Source organism: Elephantulus edwardii, unplaced genomic scaffold (genome assembly GCF_000299155.1).
Source record: "Elephantulus edwardii isolate Elephantulus edwardi_28Jun2011 unplaced genomic scaffold, EleEdw1.0 scaffold00415, whole genome shotgun sequence".
Lineage (NCBI taxonomy): Eukaryota > Metazoa > Chordata > Mammalia > Macroscelidea > Macroscelididae > Elephantulus > Elephantulus edwardii.
The window spans coordinates 304,730-318,890 of record NW_006400165.1 but is presented as its reverse complement, the minus strand read 5'-3'; the positions used below and the strand labels follow the sequence as shown (position 1 = coordinate 318,890).

The following is a 14,161-nucleotide window of genomic DNA, read 5'->3' as shown; positions in this document are numbered from 1 at the left end:
CTTCTCAGAGTTAGCCACAGTTTGTTATGATTCACACAGTCAAACGCCTTTGCATAATCAGTCAAACAGATAGACATTCCTCTGGTATTCCCTGCTTTCAGCTAAGATCCATCTACCATCAGCTACAATATCCCTAGGACCACGACCCCTTCTAAACCCAGCAGAGTTGAGGTGTCAGCTTGGAGATGATACTCAGGGAGAATGGGTATTAGCATTATATACTCTACTCAATGACCATTATACAAGTGAATGTACAAGTTTTGGAGCCAAGAGCTAGAAGTAGGAGTTGCTTTGTCATCTCTCCCAGTGACTCACTTTGTGTTTATCATGCTTGGAAGTCTGTCAGTTTAGTGTTCCTGTCTCCAGGATGGCTGAGTGCCTTTGACAGGGGACATCAAGAGAGTCCCATTTTAATCTGTAACTTCCCCCCTCCCCCCAGTCTTTGTTGGTGCCAGTTAAAGAAAGGAACTAATAATCCTGGTGGGAATAACCGATCCTAATTATCAGGAAGATACAAGACCACTGATATGCAGTGAGGAATAATTTTAGCACCCACCTGATCCAGTTCTCTATCTTTTGGGAATTCTAAACAAGTACACGGGCCGTAGCCTGAGAAGAGCATGATGTCAAGAGCCTAAGACCCTTGAAAGATGACAATTTTAGTCACTAAACCAGGTAGGATATTTAGAGCAACAGAGATGCTAACCGAAGAAGGTAGATGAAATCCAAAATTTGTAGCACGCAAAAGCCCATTGCAGCAGTCACCTTGTCAATCCACCCGGTTAAGGGTCTTCCTCACCTTCGCCCACCCTCCACCATTCCCAGCATGATGTCCCTCTCCAAGGACTAGCCCCTCCTAGCAACATGCCCAAAGGATGTGTGATGAAACCTCATCCTGCTTGTCTCCAAAGAGCACTCCGGCTGCACCCTCTCCAAGACCTATCTGTTCATTCTCCTGGCCGTCCATGGGATGTTCAGTGCTCTTCTCCAGCACCACAGCTCAAAGGCCTCAATTCTTTTTCTGTCATCCTTATTCATTGTCCAACTTTCAGATGCATAGCAAGTGATTGGAAAGACTATGGCCTGAATCAGATGCACCTTAGTCCTCAAACTGACATTACTCCTCAATCATTTGGAGAGTTCCCTGACTGCAGACTTTCCCAGTGCACCATTGTTCATAGGATCACTATTAGTCATAGTCGACTTTGTCACATAACATAAATGATAGTAATTCTTATTATCTTAGTGTTCCACTAGACTAAGAAAATGTAAGCAACTATTTTCCATTTTACTTAGAATTTACTGCAATTAGGTCATCAGAAAAGAAACAGTAAAGGCATTGTGGGTCTCTTGTAGGTCCAGTGGCATCATTCTAGGTACTATGTGGTGATAATGTTGGTTTTAAGATTGTTTGAGTTCCCTTAGGAAGCTGTGTCCCAAGAAGAAATGGCCAGCATTCCCCAACATCTTCAAAGAGTTTTCCTTTGGAAGGTAAGTCAACCACGCCAAGGCCTCCGGGCTCGTTTCAAGCTAAGACGGGACACTAGGATTTCTGAAATCTAGATCCACTCCACTACGGCCAGGCTGTATGACGGGACAAAGCTTTTCTCCTGCTGGTTCCTCAATAGCTGTATGTGGAGCGCAGGCAGCAGGGCTGTACTGAGTGTATGGTCTCCAGGAACCTTTCCGCTCAGACTGGGTAGCTGCTGGAGTGACAGGCAGAGAATAGGGATATGAAGGGGGACAACGCCACAGGGCAAGTCAGGGACTGCGGAGAGCATACTGCACACCTGGTGCCTCTCTTCCTTTTGGTTCTCTACTAATTGGAAGCAGGGTGTACAGAGAACGTGTGGTAGGTCTGGGAGTTTTGGATTGGGGAGGGAAAGAGATAGGCAAGTATTTGAGTCACTGTCTTGAGATTTAAAAGCTGAACTGAAGAGGGATGAGGATGGGTAGGGGGTAAATTTTGCTGTTCTTTCTTAAAACATTTTTGCATTGAATTATAAAGTAATAGATTGCAATAAAAAATCAGACACCTTCTACACTTTATTGATATATTTATTAATAGATTTGATATATTTATATTTAATATTTTCCCCTTTCAGATGATGGTGACAAAAGCAGATGGGACCCCAACCATACCCACCCACCCCCAACGAGATTTCACTAAGCATATACAAGCCTTGGGGCACGTGTCCAAATTCACCTGGCCGGGTTACCAGTGCCGGGAGAGGATGGGTCCTTGGGGCAGTCTGAGCACATTAGGCCCAGCATTGAGCAGGCTGGTGCTGAAGAGAGGCTGCCACTGTGGGCCATGCCTCTTAGGTGCCAGTGGAGGCAAGAGGAACACATGGCGAACAGAGTTGCCTAGGCCTGGCATGTGGTCAGAGGGTGTCAGTGGACTCCTAGGTAGTTTCAGTAAGATTCATAGTCTCATAGAAATCTGTGCCTCTTGGTTCTCATCTGCAAAATAGGGATTAGAATCCTACCCTGACTGTATCTAGGGTTATGATGAGGCTCAAAAATAGAGATATTTTGTCAAAAGTATTCTGCAAAAGGTTAAGTGCCATTTAAATTTAGGGCTGTTCAATTGATTGGCTGTGATGGTGAAAGTGCCCCAGGAATAGGCAGGAACCAGCTCATGGGGCCAGGGGCCAAGGAAGTGGCAGGACTCCTTAGGTGGGCACCAGCCATGATGAGCAATGTCTATTACAAGGCAGTGTTCCTTTGCTTCCTGGGTCCCAGGAAGTCACCAAGGTCTAGTAGCTGGATCAAGGGCGGGAAAGTCACTGGGGAAGTTAGAGACAGGGTCACAAAGGCCTGAGGGAGGGGACATACAAGCCATTGCAATCATCACACACACAATAGATACCCACTGAACACAGGGCATGAATTGGCAGTGCGGATGAAGGAGAGAGGAGAGCAGAGTCACAGAAGCAGGGGGAGGAGGGCAGTCCCAAAGAGGCTCAGATTGTTGATCCCCACTTTCTAAAGGGCTAAGTCAAGTGTCTATCTGCAGGGGAAGAAGGGCAGGAAGCTAGAATCTGAACTGGGCGGATGCCAGCGTTGGGCCTGAATGCACATTTGTGCCGATTCTGTTGGGAGAGAGCTAAGCAGCTCATATGCAGGTCCAATTTTGAGAAGCTATGATTTTTTAAGACTGAGTGTCATGAATTCTCTTTGGAGAGAGAGGAGGGCTCTGTTACTTGATATGAGCTGTCATGGAAATTTAGTGACTGGGCCTGGTTGGGCACAGGGCCGCCAAAGAGACATTGTCTACAGAGTCGTGTTTGGGAAAAGCGGAAGGAAAGACACTTGATTTCCTGCTGCTGCTGGGGCTCCACCTCAGCTCCCTTGGCAGGGGCTGCCTCAAAGGGTACCGGCTGGCATCTACCAGCACAGGCAAAAAACCCAGTAGAGCACATTGCAGAAGAAGGCCAGTGGGCAAAGCAGCCGTGAGTAGTCATCCAGACGGCCCACGTGGATGCACAGGTGGCCTTCCTGCCAGGTGCTACCCTTGCAATTGGGGATCATGCAAAAATATTTCTTGCAACCTGTGCGTCTCTTGCTGCAGATAGGCTTCACCCGCTGGGGACCACCTGCGGCGGGGATCTGCCACTCCTCATAATTTCCCTCCAGGTTGACGATGGTGTAGATAAAAGCTTCCTGAAGCTGCTCAGCACGGGCACGGGCACGGGCACGGGCACGCGCACGGGCTCGGGCACGGGCTCGGGCACGGGCACGAGCTCGAGTCCGGCGACGAAACTGAAATGGAGAAGGAAATAAGAAGAGGTAAAGGGGAGCGGTCCCCATTGCGGGGTCATGTTCACGGCACCCTTTCTTTGGCCCTGAATTCACAGTATCGTACCAGGGAGTTTAGTTACGCCCCATCCCCCAACTCCACAAGCCTGGGTACCTCCTGATCACTTAGTGAGCTCAGCACCCACGTGCACAACCCCTGGGCCCTCACTGGTCCGTCTGCAAACTCCACGCCCATACCCCAGTCGCTCATACATGGCGGACATTCGGAGGCCGGTAGAATGTCATCTGGTGGTAGGTCAGGAAGTTGAGCACAGCAAACTCAGTCAGCGCACAGAAGCAGAAGATAAGGCAGATGGCCAGATAGAAGTCCAGGGCTGTGATATGGGAGACACGTGAAAAGGTGCCCAAACTGGTCATGGTAAGCACAGAGGAGATCCCTGCAAGAGTACACGGGTGGAGGTGGCCTCAGCTCCGGCCCATGGACTGGACTTCTTAAAAGGCCCGAGGAAAGCAATTCCTTACCTTGGTGAGAGCTCATCCCCTTACCTAGAGAGGTCCTAGCAGCAGCCACATCGATCTTGATCCAAAAGGAAACCCAGGAGAGCACGGTGGTCACAGAGGAAGGGACATAGTTCTGAATGGCGACATAGCCAAACTGCCGGCTGACGTTGAAGGAAAAGGTCAGGACCATGAAATCACCTGGAAGACATTTACAAATGGCATTGACACAGGGTCCTCCCCCCACGGAGAACTGGGGCATGAAGGGCCGCCTTTTGCTCACCACAGCCCCAGGCCAGAGGCACATTGTTTGAATCCAGTCTGCAGAGGGTCAGAAGCAGCTCGGAGACTCACTGCAAATTGAGAGCTGACCTGGGGCTAACAGCTCAATGTCCTTTCTCAGTTCCCTCTCCCGCGCCTCGTGCGCCTGTCTTCCCAGCATGGTGGCAGTTACACCAAAGTGAAACCGTCAGTTAGCCTTCTAGATATCAGGAGTCCACAGCTGATAGCCAGATGGCTAACCAAGGCCTTCATAGCCATTAAACCATCGCCACTCCTCTACTGGCCCTTGTAATGTCCGCACCCGGACAATGATCTGTGGATACCCTACGCTATGTGTGCCTGTGTGTGCGTGCGTGTGTGTGTGTACACGCCCGGCACATCCCATCAGAGGGGAGCTGCCAAAGCGAGCCACTCTCCTGTCACAGCTAACAGGACAGTGGAATATCTTGCAGGTGATTTCATGGTCCTGACCTTGACCCTGTAGCTAGTGACCCCGAGGATGGAGTCTAGGATGAGCCGGCTTCTGCTGCTACTCCTTGCACGCACACAAGAACCTGGGCCTGAGCCAGCCCCATGGCGCGCAGGTCCCCTGGGCTAGTCTGTGTATTTATTCCAGTAGTCAAACCCCGAGTTCTCTGTGCTGACCAACACTGAGTGTTTCAGGGAAACAGAAGAATGACATGAAAGTGAAAGTTTCAGTCGGCCCTCCAGATGTCAGGTCTGTAAAGTATACATCCGCAAGGCAGACTGAGAGCTCCACAGTCATTTGGGCAGAACACGCTGTTCCCGGCCTCGGTTCTCACCCTGGCGTCCAACGTGGCAGCCTACCTCTCCAGTTGGCTCTTCTATTGTCTCCTATGTGCTGTCCTACACTCTGACACATCTACCTCCAGACACTGCATGCTCCTCACTCCACGCTTCCCTTGGGCTCTTCTCTGACCTCAGAAGGTCTCCTTCCGCCCCCAATATCCTACTGCATTTCTAAGAGCTCAGTGCTGGCTCACTCCATGATATGTTTGATGGGCTTCCAAACTTCTGCCTCAATGGTGCTTTCGAGTGCTTTGACCTCGAATCCGTTCAAGGCAGGGTTCCCAAGGGCCCTGGGGTGTGTTCCCTGCCCAGGTTGGAAGCCAGCTGATACCCGGCAAGTCTTGCGGCTGCACACCAGAACCCTGGCCTGGCCACGGCTCCTTCCATTTTGGAAAGCAAGTCACTCGTGCAGTGAGTCTAGGTAAGCGGGGCTGAATGAGAAACCTTACCTACTCACCTTGGTGCCACTGGTACTCAAGGGGCAAGACTTCTCAGACTCTTCTGGAAAAGGCAAGGAAGTGGCCTGCAGTCAGTGGGATGGCACTCCTTCTGCAGAGTTGCTGGGGGACCACTCTCATCCTTAGCCCCACTCTAAGGTACTGAATACACTTTAATACTTCATTTAGCTACAACCAATCCCATTCCTGTCAAGTTGACTCCAACCCACAGAGTAGACCTTACCCACAGGGCTTCCAAGGATGGGCGTCCACCTTCTCCCCCATGGAGCGCAGGGCTTAACCACTGTTCCACAACCATACCTTGAAAACGGCGCAGTTTATATTTTCTTGTTCCAAGAAAATGTATTATCTTATGACTTTCTGAATTTTTAATATTTTATGGACAAAGAACTCCTCCACCTGCCAAGAGATGTACATTTGCCTTTGAAAGCGGGGAGCAAGGTGCTTATGCACTTTCCTCTTCGTGGGGAGTGACAGACATCTGGGGCTGCGGAGCCGAGGAGAAAGTGGCTCAAGACTTTCCGCTCTTACCTGCTCTGCTGGAGCATGGCTGGCTCTTGGGGTCCAATCCTGGGCACTGCCCTTTCAGGGGAACACAAAGAAACTGTGTCCGGAAGACTAGGCCCAGAAGGGTTAGTAACCCAGAGCCTTGAAGAAGGAGAAGCAGCTAGGCTGGACTGGAACACTGGACTGCATTGAATCGAAACCAGCTTGTTTCGGGAGAAAAGAACTAGGCCTAATGGATGGAAGCTCAGTGGGTCTAGCGGCAGATGAACAGAGATTTCTCTGATGGAACTGTGGAGAGGAGGCACTCTCAGAAGCCACTGGACTCCTGACCACTGGTAACTCTCAGCAGAGGCACAGCAGCTCAACAGCTGTGGTAAGGGATGAACCATTCACAAGGACCAGAGTCGGACTCCGAGAACCTCCAGAAGCAGAAACTCTCTGGTTAAAGACTCGAGGGGCTTGAGCAGCAGAGGATATGCAGTTCTGAACCCCTGGCGGCTGAGGGCATGAATATACCCCAGATGATGGTCCTGAGGGAGAGAATTGCCCCGAGGTTCACCTGGAAGCGTCTGCAGTCTCAAAGACAGCTATCAGCAATGGTGAAAGCGTGATTCAAAAGTAACTCGTCTCCAGCAGAAGACAAAGAAGCCCTCCTCCAAAGCTCTCCTCAGTCCCCAAAAGGGCTGCTGCTTACCCACTAGCATGGCTTAGGTGATGATGCTGGCCCTGGGGCTTTGTAGTCACTAGGGGACCATTTTGAAACAATGTAAAGCCATCTACTAAACGGAACCACTAGTGACTTGAAAGCCCCTGGGCCTTGTCTCGTCTGCCACTTTTGATGATGGGTCCCCACCTGTCTGGGGCAAATGAGGTACAAAAAGACAAGAGGCAGGTCCATGGTTAGCTGGCAGAAGAGCAAGGGTCCCAGGTCGAAAGCAGAGAAACTGCTTCCTTGGGTCCCCAGAGAAAAAGGAAAGCAATTTGTGAGGCAACCCTCTCCCCCTGCCTAGCACTGGGCAGCAAAGCGTCAGCCAGGTGAATAGAAGCTGCCTCACCAGCGACCACGTCAGTGCATGAAGCAAAAGGGAAGCAAAGCAAGTGGCTGTGTGGGTGACTGGATCCATCCACAGTCTGGCAGCAGTGAGGGCAGTGCGACCACTGCCCTGAACTTGGTCAGTGTGTGTGAAGCTTCCCAGGTCTGCTCTGGGAGCAACCCTGGGGAGGTCCTTTGGCTCGTCATTCAGATCACCTAGGAACATAAGCAAAGATGCTCACACCTAATTGGACTCTGGAGTTAGAGACCAGGACCTTCCCTTTATGTGATTGTTACGGATAAGGTCAGAAAAGAAATTATCACCAGGCATATGTGGAGTCCACCATGACGCCTCGACAGGAATCTGTGCTTGCCCAGTTACCAGAATCTCTGAGCTGTTCCTTGAAGATAAATATCAACGTGACTGTGAAGCCACTGGAGCTCTGGGCTTCTGAAGATTTTCTCCAGACCATCCCAGCCTTCACCTGGCCGATGGCGGCGCTCCAACTTCTCCTCTTATTAGGACCAACTCTGCTTCCCGCCCCCCCTCAACCCTGCCCAGACTGGTACGGGGTATGGAGAATGCACATGGATTCTATTCCACAAGTCACTGGTGTGTATCAGCGGTCTAACAAAGACCTTGACGCTGAAGGTTCTACAGGCTAAGCTCATAGCAAATTCTGACAGCAATAAATCTTGATCCACTTACCTCCCATTTCCGGGGCTTGGCAAAGCACTTACTTCTTTGCAGATGAGACTGAGACATAGCTACAAAGTCTCAGTTTCCTCTGCAAACAGTTGTAAGTGCTTGGCATGAACAGAACAGGAGCTGCGACCTCCCATAATGTCCTAAAATGATTGGCTAGCATTTCTCTGAAGAGTCCCCGTCCAACATCCACACCACCCTCTTCAGTCTTAGCCTAAAATCTGGCGTCCATGGTGCACTTACCATCAGCGGTTGAGAGAATTTCAGTCTTGTTGCCCATTCCCTTAAACTCAAACTGGAAGAGCTTCCAGGAGTTGTCCTTACTGATTTCAAGCTTGAAATGGTCCCACTTGTAGATCATCTCACTCACAGGATAGGAATCTGGAAGACGATACAGGAGGAGCGTGTGAGGCTGAGAGGGCTCTCGGTCTCCCACAGCAAGGAGTGAGCCTGAGCAGGGCCTGGGAGTCTTGCTCTGGCCTCACCAGCTGTGGGACTTGCTTTCCTTACCTTTGTTGAAGCCCCTTCAGTAAGAATATTTACTGAGCATTCCTCAGTAGCAGGCTCAGGGCTAGAAATCCAGAGACGAGCAAGGTATGAGTCCTGCCCTCAAACACTCACATTCTAGCAGGTAAGACAGTGAGGAGACAGCTAAGAGTCTTTGAGAAGCCACTGTCCATGGGACACAAAGGAGGGAAAGACCAGAGGAGACTTCAGGGACTAGGTGACATCTCAATTAAGTCTTGCAAATGGAATAAATATTTTCCACATAGATGAGGCTAAAGGGGCAGAGGAGGTGCTTCATGTTAAGAAAGGTGAAAATGCCTCGTGCACCGTGGAGATGCAGAAAGCTCCCAGGGGGTGAGATGTGCGAGAGTGGGTGGTAGGGGCCCGTTCGTGGGCAGGTCCAAGAGGGTCATTTGAAGGAGTTGAAATCCATGAGATTTCAGGAAGGATTTGAAGCCAAGGAGTAACCTGGTCATTGTGTGAGGATAGTTCATCGGCAGAGATAGCAGGGATGGGAGGCCAGCACAGTAATCCAGGCAAAATGAGATGGATGACGGCAAGAGGCAAAGCTGTGGCAGAATATTGAGAAGGCAGACTCGATAGAAACAGAGGAGGAACTCCCAACAGGGGGTGTTGATTCATTAGATGTAGGAGGTGGGAAATGGAGGCTCTAAGGTTTGGTAGCTCATGCTGTCCTTCCTTCATGAAGATTGAAAGAAACACAGAAGAGGGTACATATTTATTTGGCGATAGAGGCTGGGAGGAGACAATGAGTTTAGTCCTGGACATGTTCTATTTAATAGTGAAGATGTCAAGAAGTCTTAGAATATTACGAATGCCTAGACCAAGGCAGTGGCAGTGGAAATGAAGAACAGACAGAGTCAAGATATATTCTAGAGACGGATGTGGACAGACTTGATGTGGAAAGGGAGGGAGGAGGAACCCAACACGATGCCCAGGTTGAGCAACACAGGATTAGCGGGGAATGAGATGAAGATTGAGGAGGAGGCCCTGGACAATTTCGGCACCACCTCTGGAGGAAAGCAAAGGCAGAAAATTGAAGGGAGGATGAGAAAAAGAGGGGCCCAGCATTCCTCTGGGCCTCCAGAAACCTAAGAAGGTACTCACAGCTAGAGAAAGACAGAGGACAAGAGTGAGAATCCATTGGAAATCTGGGCATATGCAGTGCACATCCAGCATCAATGGTCATCCTGGAAAGGAGAGAGGAGCCGCATTACACAAGCCCTGAGGACCACCACCAGGGAGTGGCAACCGTGAGACTCCAGACGAAGAACTCAAAGGAGAGACACGAGGAAGGACATTAGGAAAGCATCTGGCTACTCTGCTCTCTATCATCACAGAAGTGTATGGGCTTTCGTCTCTTGTCCAACCCAGCTTCCAGGACCTGCCAGCACTCTCGCCCTCGACCATCAAGTATACAGCTCAGTCTTAAGCACGTTTCCTACTGTTGTGATGTGCCTTTATATCCAATGGGCCCCCAAAGGGTGCAGTTGTCTAGGCACTGCAGTCAGAGAGGTGTAACCTAGCAGTGAAAGCACCGGGCTAGGAGACAAGTAACTGCAGACCATTATCAAATCCGTTCCAAATTTGGGGTATGGCCTTAAGCATTATCTTCCTAGAGTTGGACTATGGTCTAGAGAAGTTGGCAAAACCTTTGGAAGTATCATTCCAGACGAGACTTCCACCCATTGACCCTCGGCTAAAGTTCTCACAAGAGAAGGGCGGGCCCCGAGAAGTGAGCCCAGAGGCTTCACATACCTCATGGTGTACAGCACCTTGCCATCCCTGTGGATGCGAACCATCTGGCTTGGCATGGTGATCGTGTGCTCTGGGGTCTTCTTAGAATTCCTAAAAAAGGTGTCTGGGATCCATAACCGGCTCACCACATTGCTGTTCAGAACAAAGGTCTCAAAGGAGTCATTGTAGCGGAGGCGTTCGTCATACCAGGTCTGAGAGAAAAGCAGGTCAATGGTGTATTCCTGATGGAAAGGAAGGAAAAGGATACACTTGGAGCTGTGGAGACAGGGAGCATTCACACACAAGCATTCAAGGGCAGTGTAATAGCACACGAGGACACTGGGTCAGTTCCTTTCCCCCTGAAGAACACCACAAAGGCTCCCAGTGGTCCTCACGCCCTTCTGTGACTGAGCTCCCCAGAAGAGCCTGTGTAAACACACTGAGGCACCCTGCACAGTTACTGCCTGTGGAGCTCTAGCTCCGCACCTAGACCGTGAACTCACCCAACTGGCATGGTGCTTGCTGGACACCAGTGGCTATGCCAAAAGTGGGCTAGCATGTGCCAACCTACGTCTGTAGCCAAGAATGGAGTTGGGTACTTTCTCGTCAGACTCCCCAGGTGCAAATGACTTCTGCAGAACATCTCTGGTAATTTATTTACTAAGCGAACATTTGCCGCATCCTTGACAGCAAGGGGCCCGGAATTGAGAAAGCAAAGCTGGCATTTTGTAAAGATCCCAATAAAATAAAGGACAGATCATGTAGGAATCATGTAGCAAAGGGGGTGGGAATATGGTGTAATTAGGAAAAGAGTGATTAAGAGTAGTAGAGCTCAGGGACCATGCCACGAGAAAGGCGTCACTAGAGCTTGACTTCAAAAGATAGGGATTTTGACAAGTTGAAAATTAGAGTTATGGATCTCAAGAAGGGGAAAGCGTGAGTTGAGAGTACGACGTGGTCTGCGCATATCTGTCTGCTAGAGGCACTGACATGCAGGGTCTCTGGGGTGTGTGTGTGGGGGGGGGGACTGGAGCCCTGCGCTACCTCCCGCCATGAGGGCTCTGTTAGTGCGTGAGCTTGTCTGTGTGCTCTACGGGCCAGCATGGCAGGAGGCACGTCAGTTGGGAGACCAGTTTAGTAGGAACCAGACGGGAAAGGGAGGCTTTGGCATAGTCCAAGTAGGAGAAGAGGAAGGCTAAGGGGACAGGATTGACACCAGGATTGTAGCAGTGGGAAGGAAAGAAAGAGCCGGAGCGGGACTGGATCATCAGAGACAACACACAGCATTGGCAGAAGAAAAGAGCCGTTTCATCGCGGTGGTCAGAGTTGCTTTATTATTTCTGGAGGTCCTCTTCCGGCAGCAAAGGACTTACTTTCTTCTGTCTCATTATCAAGACTGTGCTAGTTCTAATCTCTCCCCTAAATTTTTTCCACACCCCCAGTTGTTTTATACACACACACACACACACACACACTGGTTTATATACAAAGTTCATAAAATTCATATCCATTTTTTCCCCACACCAAATCTTTCCCCTTTTGTTTACCCACCCCCCCTCCACCCATCAAACTGTGTGACCCTATGATTAAGCCCCCCTCCCTTGGATCCTCATACTCGTTCCACAATAATGCTGTTATACTGTATTTGTCCTTATGAGACTGAATGAGTTGGCTTAGCATAATGCTCTGCAGTCCCTCCGTAAATTCTTGAAGTGGTTATACAGACACTCAGAAGTGAAAGCACAAATACGTGAAAAGCCAGGTGGTCAGCAACCTACATTGAGACCCTGTAATCACAGCCCAGTACTCACCACGTCCAGGGTAGAGAGAGGCTCAAAGGTGTTAACTGAGAACTGGACAGTGACCACAGTGGGCTTCTCTGTAAGACAGAGGCAGCAGAAGGGAAATGCCAAACAGGGGTGTGGGGCAGGGGAGGGAGTGGTCACAGGGAGAGAAAAAGACAATCAGACAAACATAGGCATCCGATTCTCTTGGTTCTTTCATTATGAGATCCTGCTCATGATCTGTTAAGAGTTGAATAGACCTTGAAGGTCAATCACCTAGTCCTTCATGACATTTTATGTCTGGAAATCAAGGTCCATGGTAGTGCTGAGACTAAAGTTAACAGGTCTTACCCAGTATACAGCACCCTCACCTACACCCCAAGTCTCTTCTCCATACCTGTGCCTTTGGCCTTTCTGCCTTTTTCATCCCTTCTATTTTAAGATCCCAAATCACTTGCTCCCTAGGATGTGGGTGGCTCTTTGGAGGTTGCTGCTTACCACCAATGCCTGGGCGCAGTTTGTAGTCAGAGTTGCTCAGTATAGTCTCCAGGACCTGAGAGGCTCCTGGGCCTGTGGCAGTCCCGTGGCCAGTACCAGCAGGCTTTCCTCCTTTAGTGAAGGGCTTCTTTGTGGCATCCTGTGGCTTGTGACTGGCAAAGCCGTCACTACTGCCAGAGGTTTCCTTCTCTGACTCGGACTGAGGTCCTTCAACCCTAGAATGTACAAAGAAAGAATGAAGGTCCATCCGTGGCTCCATAGGGCTCCATCTGGAAAGCTGAGTATGGGCTGAGCTCCTTTGCCCCGAGACTGGCATTCAGCAAAGAGAAGGCTACAGGAATCCAGCTTGAGCTCAGGGCTGTGCATCACTGCTGAAGAGAAAAGGTAAGGCAAGAGAAAAAGCCTTCTGCCAGGGTCTGAAACTCACCTCTGGGTCATTCTATTTTTGTGGGAGACAGTGATGACAAGAGGGTCCCAATCTGAGTGTCATTCCCTGACACTCCATCTCCTTCACACTCATAATCGGAATACTTTTCTATATGTTTACTTCCATAAAAAACATTTACAGAAATAAAAATGTTATACAGACCTGAAGTGGATCTTTATATTCAAAAGAAAACTGTAAAAAAAGGGGGGAAAAAAACCCCAACAACCAAACAATCACCACAAAATGAAAACAACAAGAAGACAGACAAATTCAACCCAAATCAATTCAAAGCCAAACATTTACAACAGAGGCAGAGTGGAGGATGGGGACCGGAGAGCTGAGGGAGAAGGAAACCATTCCTGCACGTTAGGTGTTAACGATGGGCTGCATTTTTCACGAGTCTATCCTTTAGACTTAAAGGATATCTTACAGACTTTAGCACATGCTAAAAATAATAGTAAAAGCAGTTTTGCTGTTGCTGTTGTTGTTTGACTCAGTGATGGGAAAGCAGAAGAGTGGCCTCCCCCTTGACTGAATCCCACAGGACTGAGCATACATTATTTCAGGAGTTGTGCATTTGTGTCTCACACCTTTCCAATAATGGCATTCTGTAAGAAGTCATGACATCATTGGTTCCCTGCCATGGGTTAAACTGGGCAAGGCCTATGGACTTGGCTCCCAGCTTGCAGACCATTTGTTCCACAGCTCGAAGAACTGTTTAACTGGCATGCAGATGTCTGAAGGGGTGAGTTCCCACTGTGGGCAAAGCCTTTCCATTTTCTAATATGACGTCCAATGTCTCCTCTTTGCTCGAAGCTTCTAAGGTCCTCCACCTCCATCCTCCCCTAAGATGGAGTCAATCGGTGCATGTGCACACACGTAGGTACACACACACATAGAGCTGGATGTTTTTGTTGGTTTTTTCCCCATAGTTGGAGAAACTGAGTCCCAGAGAGGGAGACGAGCTTATATGCCAAGTCACTCAAGTAATTAGAGACTAAACCTGGTGCAGAGTGAGATTTCCTGTTCAGTGTAGCCTCTGTGTCACAGGGAGTCATGGTGGTAACAGTCTGCGCCTCAGTTTCCACAGCCCTTTCTCCTGGCTGGGAGCACAGCTCTTCTCCCTCCCCG

General features: G+C 49.6%; 1 protein-coding gene across 1 annotated transcript in view; it reads right to left on the bottom strand.

Moving 5' to 3' along the window:
• Window positions 1-3,390: 3,390 nt before the first annotated feature.
• Window positions 3,391-14,161, bottom strand: part of GABRE (gamma-aminobutyric acid (GABA) A receptor, epsilon) — an 11,964-nt gene continuing 1,193 nt past the window's right edge. Inside the window, exons 2-9 of the mRNA XM_006902452.1 lie at window positions 12,604-12,818; window positions 12,133-12,200; window positions 10,343-10,563; window positions 9,692-9,774; window positions 8,300-8,437; window positions 4,309-4,461; window positions 4,015-4,199; window positions 3,391-3,765 (exon numbers count right to left, since the gene is read on the bottom strand). Coding sequence (XP_006902514.1) covers window positions 3,391-3,765; window positions 4,015-4,199; window positions 4,309-4,461; window positions 8,300-8,437; window positions 9,692-9,774; window positions 10,343-10,563; window positions 12,133-12,200; window positions 12,604-12,818 — 1,438 coding nt within the window. The remainder of the gene's footprint in view (window positions 3,766-4,014; window positions 4,200-4,308; window positions 4,462-8,299; window positions 8,438-9,691; window positions 9,775-10,342; window positions 10,564-12,132; window positions 12,201-12,603; window positions 12,819-14,161) is intronic.